This window comes from Acomys russatus, chromosome 17, assembly GCF_903995435.1.
Source record: "Acomys russatus chromosome 17, mAcoRus1.1, whole genome shotgun sequence".
In the NCBI taxonomy this organism is placed as follows: Eukaryota; Metazoa; Chordata; class Mammalia; order Rodentia; family Muridae; genus Acomys; species Acomys russatus.
In genome coordinates, this window is record NC_067153.1 from 5,329,959 (window position 1) to 5,337,117 (window position 7,159).

General features: G+C 53.7%; 1 protein-coding gene across 1 annotated transcript; it reads right to left on the bottom strand.

Annotated features, from left to right (window-relative positions):
• Positions 1–1,133: 1,133 nt before the first annotated feature.
• Klf10 (KLF transcription factor 10) lies at positions 1,134–6,950 on the bottom strand. The gene is made up of 4 exons (XM_051159489.1): positions 6,783–6,950; positions 3,632–3,862; positions 2,626–3,538; positions 1,134–1,940 (listed from the first exon to the last, which is right to left on the bottom strand). The coding sequence occupies exons 1-4, from the start codon at positions 6,816–6,818 to the stop codon at positions 1,681–1,683; spliced, it is 1,440 nt and encodes a 479-aa protein (XP_051015446.1). The 5' UTR covers positions 6,819–6,950; the 3' UTR covers positions 1,134–1,680.
• Positions 6,951–7,159: the final 209 nt, after the last annotated feature.

Genomic DNA, 7,159 nt, shown 5'->3' on the forward strand with positions numbered 1-7,159 from the left:
GTACTTTAATTTGTCCATTTTATCTAAGGTACCACCACTTCCTGGTTTGAGTGAGTACAGCTTGGAGGTCAGCACTCTAGTTCCAGGTGAGAGCACAGCACCCTGGTTAACTGCGACACTTCTCACACCATCTCACCAGTGAAACCTGGTCTCAGGTTCTAATCTGAAGGAGAGCATGTGAGGGGAGATGGGAGAATGGACTGTAACAAACACAGTAACCCAGTGTATACCAAAGAAAATTCTTTATTGTAAACAAGTTATAAAGTACAACAAAAAATATTGTGCAAATTTTAACATGATTTTTTTTTTAAATAATTTTTAAGAAAAAATTTTTTTGAGGGTTCAAGTTTGCATGTCAGAAACCTACACCCAAGATACAGAACAGTTTACACGGGAAGGTATAGTGACAGCTCTTCACTGTACATTTTAACAGTTGAATCTTTACCACTGAGTTTATCGTCCACTTTACAACAGAACAGAAATACGGTCAGCAAAGGCCATTGCTCTCAGCTGGGGATACAGCTCAGTGGTCCTGGATTCGGTCCGCAGAGCTGCAGGTGTGACCACATTATGACACTTTAAAGAGTCTCAGTGAGTTTCCCAGGTGCCCAAACACTGCGGTGGTTAAGAACATAACAGCATGTGAACACCATTTCACAGCGGAAGTGAATGCTCGCTCTAACAATTTTTCTTTCTCCTCCAACATTCTGAACAACTCCTTTAAGTAAAAAGGACACTTGTCTCTCTGTAATGATCAATAACTTCCTAATTTGAAAAAGCACACGTATTGTTGACATAGTGTCCTTTACTGATGACATCAAGCCATCTTTCTCAAGGAGTTATCTCAAATTCTTGACAGTCCCTTCTTTATAATACATATTTTCATCTTCAGATTTTTTTCCTAAACAAAGTGCAGTGTATCTTAAGTCTACAGAAAACACGTTGGTATACAATTTTCAAATCTACACAAGGAACTGCAGGCAAACTAAAATCTAAAGTAGAGTAAAATGCCTAAATGTTGTCATTTGTTAAACTTTCAAAACAAAATGGAAAAAAATTTTTTTCTTTTAGCTGTACTTTCAAGCAATTAAATTAACGAGGGCTCCAGTTCCTTGGTTCCCCTTAGTAGTGTACAGCTGTTCAACTTCAAACACCAACAATAGTGGGGAAATGATAGTTTCAGATATACTTAACTACACCCACGGAGCTGACTGAAAGACTAGGAATAATAAACAAGATAGCCCTAGGAGAAGATGACGTCCTGTGTGACACAAACCCATGTTCTAGCGCCATTTCTGTACCGTAACTTCCAGCCTCAACGTCCTTGAAACCGCACCGCAAAGCTGGTCTCAAGTATAAACAGCAAAAACAAAGTACCCGCCGTGTACGTGACTCAAAACCTGCGCTGTGCTCACCTCGCCTGAACCCTTCCAGGCTATTCAAAGGAACAGAAGCATTCTCATCTCTTTATGTGGTAAGAAGCAAAACCTGCCCCTTCTATGACCTGCCTGTGGCTGAAGGACTTCTAACTTCATCTAACCCAGGCTGGGCCTTCCCCTCAGGCCAGGGGTTTCTGCTGCAGCCCCTGCTGGGGGCAACAGACTCGCAGAAGCATTCTGACGCCATCACTGGCTCCTGACTCTGACCGAAATGAGTTCTGACTCTTCATCTTCTGGCCCGTCACTGTGTGGAAGCAGGCGTTGGAGGTAGAGCGATGTCACTTAACTTGCTCACTTCCATTTGCCAATTTGGGAGCTTCTTGGCTGATAGGTGGCGCCGGGCGTGCTTGGTTAAATGGTCACTTCTCATGAACCGCCGGTCACACATGGGACAGGCAAATTTCTTCTCCCCCGTGTGGGTCCGCCGGTGTCTGGACAGTTCATCGGATCGAGCAAACCTCCTTTCACAGCCTTTCCAGCTGCAGCTGAAAGGCTTTTCCCCTGAAGCAAAGAAAGCCAGATGGTTATAACACTTACAGAAGCTCCAAGATTACACATTAAAATTGAAAGCTGATCAGTTCATAAATTACCAAAGTATCACTAGATGCGCTTGGCACAGTGGCATTACGTCTTTAATCCCAGCACTTGGGAGGCAGCATCAGAGGCAGAAGTAGGTGAATCTGAGGCTAGCCTGGTCTACAGAGTGAGTTCTAGGACAGCCACGGCTGCACAGAGAAACCCCGTCTCAATATAATATACATACAGACATAAGTGTATATATATACACACACACACACACACACATACAAAACTAGATCTATGTTGCTTTTTCTGCCTCCTCTTCCCAAGTGCTGGGACTGCAAGGGTGCGTCCCCAGGCCCAGGGACAAACTGAATTATCTATATATGTCTGTTTTGTTTTTTGAGACAGGGTTTCTCTGTGTAGCCTTTGCTGTCCTGGCCTCTCTTTGTAGACCAGGCTGGCCTCGAACTCACAGAGATCCACCTGCCTCTGCCTCCTGAGTGCTGGGATTAAAGGCATGCGCCACCACGCCCGGCCATTGATACTCTATCACCCCCCAATGCAAACCCCCCCAACGCCCCCATTTGTATTTGTGACTGCACGCAAACTCCACACACACACACACACACACTCACACCAGAGACAAAGCTCATGTGGCCAGTACCTGTGTGTGTTCTCACGTGGGCCTTCAGATGGGAGCTTTTAAAGTAAGTCTTGCCACAGCCTGGGTGGCTGCAGACGTGGCTGCGTACCCTGGATGAGTCAGTCTGGGGACTGACTCTTGCTGTGGAAGGAGAGAATCCAGGTGCAGGGGCGATGGGGGACAGTCTGGTGCCATTGGGGCTCATCACAGCTGGCTTGGGGCTCTGCACAACGGGCTGGGGCACAACGAACATGACGGTACCCTTGGGCACCTGGGTGCCCATGAACAACACAGGTGGGCAGACAGCTGGTGGCTGGCTGGGTGGGGTGCTGGGGACAACTGTGGTAACAAGAGAGTTGCTTGCAGGAAGGGGAACCATCTGACAGATGACAGGCATGGGTGGCACACCCCGGGCGGCTACTGTGGGCGAAGAGACCAGTACTGACTTCTGCAGCGGGGACACTGGAGCTGGCTGAGACCTACAAATGACTGTCTCTGAGGAAGGCACGGCAAAGTCATACAGTGCAGCACCAGCCTTCTCGTCACCATGTGCTGCCGCGTTTGGGTCACATTTGGATCTGTTTGGTGACACGGCTGCACAGGGTACGTTCTTTTTCAGAGCCTCGGCATTCAGGTGGGTTTTTCTCCGGAAGGAATTGTCCTGATAGCTGAGGACGCTGGCTGCCTCGACAGGGCGGGACTGGTGGTTCCACAGCTGGGCATCGGCCGTGTGACGGATGACACTTGTTGCTTGAGCCTTAGGGAGCGGGGAGGCAGCTACCGGACTCTTTTCCTCTTTGAAAGGCGTAGCAGGACCTGGCTGCTTGGCCGCATCGGAGAGTGACTTGAAGTGGCCAGTAGATGGCGCTGGTGCCGTCAGATTTGACCCTTGGGAGGGTTCGAAGTCAGAGGGGCTGTAAGGTGGAGTCAAACACTAGGGGGAGAGAACAGGTCAACACTGTGAGAAATTGGGAATCCATTATGTAAATACTAAAAACACTGTCATTCTCACCCACTTCATACTCACAAAAGCTGGAATTGTATGAAGGTCAGGCGTGCCTGGGGGCAGGCCTTCTTCCTCTGAGGTATCGGACACTGGTGTGACGGGCCTGTTCTCGAGGTATCTCTTGAAATGGGACTTCCAGTCACAGCTCATGGACATGAGTGCTTCCACAGCCTCGAAGTCGCTCTGCTCGGTTTTGTGCCAGGGATGTACGTTCTCTTTTGGCTTTTCAGAAATTAGTTCCATTTTTTCCTCCTAGAAAAACAAAAGTTAAAGCTCTTGTTATTCAAATAATAGGGATGAGCCGTCGTTTTTGTTGCTTTTAAAAACACCCTTTGAAGTTAACGACCACCACCATATTGCCAGCGAGGGAACCAACACCAGCATCCTAAAGTGCAATTTGACTTAAAACTACGTCCAGGTAAAAGTGCTATCCAGTTATCCGAAGTCTAAAATTATAAACTTTCATTGTTTATGGTAAAGATCAAGAAAGGTAAGTGGGCAAAAGAAAAACCTAGCTGGGCATGGTGGCGCACATCTTTAATCCCAGCACTTGGGAGCAGAGGCAGGTGGATGCCTGTTAGTTCAAGGCCAGCCTGGTCTACCAAAGCGAGTACAGGACAGCCAGGGCTGTTACAGAGAAACCCTGTCTTGAAAAAGAAAAAAAGGAAAAAAGAAAGAAAGAAAGAAAGAAAAAGAAAACCCTAGCCAGGCGTGGTGGGAGACACGTGTAATCCCAGGACTTCCGGAGGTCAAGCACTGAAAGCTGCATTTCAAAAAACAAAACACAACACACAATACAACCACGGGGGTGGGCTGGGGTGGCCAGCTTTATTTTGGTCAAGTCCTAATCTTCATATCTATGATTTTACTGGATCTATTCAACGCAATAGTTTGCTGTACCATAAGGGACCAGACAGGCATAAAATATGTTCTTGGAATTTGAAAAAAAAAATATACATATATATCTAAAGAGAGTACAAGTTGGCTTGAACTTATTTAAAGCTCGGCTTGGTAACAGTTAATGCTTTGTGCCTGTGCAACTTCAACCTAACGTCTTACATTAAAAGTTCTCTAAGCTGCATTTCAAAAGAATCACCCACCATCTCTTAATTCTTCTGGTTAAAGTAGAGGTTGCAAAAAATCATGAAAGGCATTATAAACTGGGGAGCCAGGAAGATAAGAGTTCAAGGGCCAACTTAGGCTATATACCAAAACCTAATAAATAAACACAATAAAACTGCAAAGATAAGTCTTAAAGCTTAAAAAAAATGCTTAGCTCCTTATTGGGTGTGGGAAAACAAGACATAGTTCTTTAAATATCACTAACAATGTAACTGCACAGTCGTTCGGCGCCTTTATGTAAGCTGCCATGGATGAACACTGTAAGCGTAAAGTGCTTATGGGCATCAACTCAAAGAAAGAGGTTTAAAAAAAAAAAAAAACACCAAAAACAAAACAAAAAGGCAGGCAGGCCGGCGGGCAGGGGTGAAGCATGTGCGTCAGGAAGGGAAGCTGGGAGGGGAGCAAAGTGCTAGTGCGAGGCAGGAAAGGGAAGCTGGTGGAGGCGGGGGCGGGGTGCAGGAGGCCGGCGGGGGAGATCCTCGCTGGCGGGGACCGACGGATGGGGCCGCCCTAACCTCAATGAGGCTGGCGGGTGAGTCACCGGGAACACTGCCCGCCGCGCGCACGTCCCCGCGCCCCGCCCATTGGCCAGCCGGCCTGCGGCCCCTGCCGGGATTGGCTGGGCGGCGCAGGGTAGGGGCGCGGGGAGGAGGGGGCGAGGCATGTGAACAAAGCGTGATCAGCGGCTGCTCCGGGCGGCGCAGGAAACGTGAACTGGGAATTGCCGCGCCGTCACCTTTCCCCTACTTCCTGAGCTTCGGCAGGCTCCCGCCCCCGCCCGGCCGGGGAGGGGCCGCGGGCGCCGCCGCCAACCGCTCGCCAGTGCGCGCCGGGCGGCGCGAGGGCTGGGCGGTGTCGGCTCCGGAGACGCCCGCCCCTTCCACCTCCCCCGAGCCGTGGTTCCCTTAGGAACCGACAGCAGGGCCGGGCCTCGTTCCCGCCCCTGGCGGAGGCCGGGGCTGGGTCACTCGGGGACGAGGAGCTCCCCGGGCGCACCCGCTCGCCGCCCATCCCCGGCCTCCGCCTCCGCTGCTGGAGGAGGAGCCGTGTCCCCGCGGAAGCGCGACCGCCGCCCTCCTCCAGCTCGCCGCCCCCCGGGGAGCGGCCGGAGCTTAGGGCGCTCCGGCTCCCCCCCACCATCCTGCGGGACCTCGGCCCACTCCGTGTCTCCCGGGCGCCCCTCGCTGCGGCTGCAACTGCTGCTGGTTCTCCCGCAGCTTGGGCCCTCGCGAGCCGCGTCTCTGCAGGCTCCCAGACGTGCGGCGCCCACAGCGCGGGCTCCAGACGCGCGGCTCCACGGCTCCCGCCTCGGCACGCGGCCCCCGCGTCTCGCGGTCCCGACTCCCCCGCCCAGCTGTCGGGCCCCAAGGCAGGGCCCAGCCCCCTGCCGAGAGTAGTCCATAGGCCGCCACCTGCCTCCGCCTGGGATGGGAGTTCCCCTCCCGACGTCTGCGGGGGTGCCGCCGCCGCCACCCTCCTCTCCCCCCCCCCCCACGGCGGCGGGAGAGCCCCGCGCGCCATCCATCCCCCGTGTGACGCCGTGGTCCCCTCCCCCAGCCCCCGGCCGCGCGGGCTCCACCTGGCAGCCCCCTCCCCTCCGCTCCCGACGAGTAGGCGCCCGCCTCTCGGGTAGGCAGCTCGCGAGCAGCCCTTGCCACCCCGGGTCGCATTCCTGGTGCAGACGGGGGCATCTCCCGCCAGTGCCAGGTGCGGGGTGCTCCCTCCACCTTAGCTGTGCTTCCAGGAAGACACCTTCCTCCAGCTCACTCGCCTCCTCGGGTCTCCCCGAGATCCCCCTTGTCTACTGGACACCCAGGAAACAAGCTCGCGCAGCCCTGGTCCAGGTCTACCAGGCTTCCTCTATCCGAACCCTCTCCTTGCACATGCCCTCGATGATAAACCTAGCCTGCTGGGAAGGGCACCCTTGCAAGACCCCGCTGCAACCTGGGGGTCTCAGGCGTGGTTAAGGTATGGGGGCTCAGGCTTCGCGCCCCGGCTGGCTCCCCGACACTGAGCGGCAGGAAAGGACCAGCATCCCCAGGTAACTCACCGAGGCTTGCTGGAGAGAAGCGCCGAAGTTGAGCATGGTTGGCTGCCTGGCCGCAGGTTGAGAGCCGCCTGGTTGCTGGCTGCCTAGCCACAGACGGGCGCACGAAGACACCAGACGTCGACGCCACCGCGCTCCGCGCTGTCTGCCCCCTCCCCATTCAGGTAGCCGCTCTGCCTGCCCCGCGCCGCGGGCGGGGTAGAGGGCGGGGCCTGGTGCCGGCCAATCAGCGGCAAAGGTGTGTAAGGCTGGAGCCAATGGGCTCGCGGGGCCACGCGTGATCAGCGGCTGCCCGGCTGCAAGAAGCTCTGTCAGTGGAGCGTGTACACAACCCGAGGCACCGTGTTCCCTCGGTCCTGCCCCGGGGAACTCCGGGGACC

Bases quoted from the DNA above. Each gene is read 5' to 3' on its own strand.
- Klf10 (XM_051159489.1), bottom strand. From the start codon at position 6,818: ATGCTCAACTTCGGCGCTTCTCTCCAGCAAGCCTCG. The intron at 3,539-3,631 runs GTGAGTATGAAG...CTCTCCCCCTAG, and splicing joins TTCATACAATTCCAGCTTTT to TGTTTGACTCCACCTTACAG. The intron at 1,941-2,625 runs GTACTGGCCACA...TCTTTGCTTCAG, and splicing joins CCACGTGAGAACACACACAG to GGGAAAAGCCTTTCAGCTGC.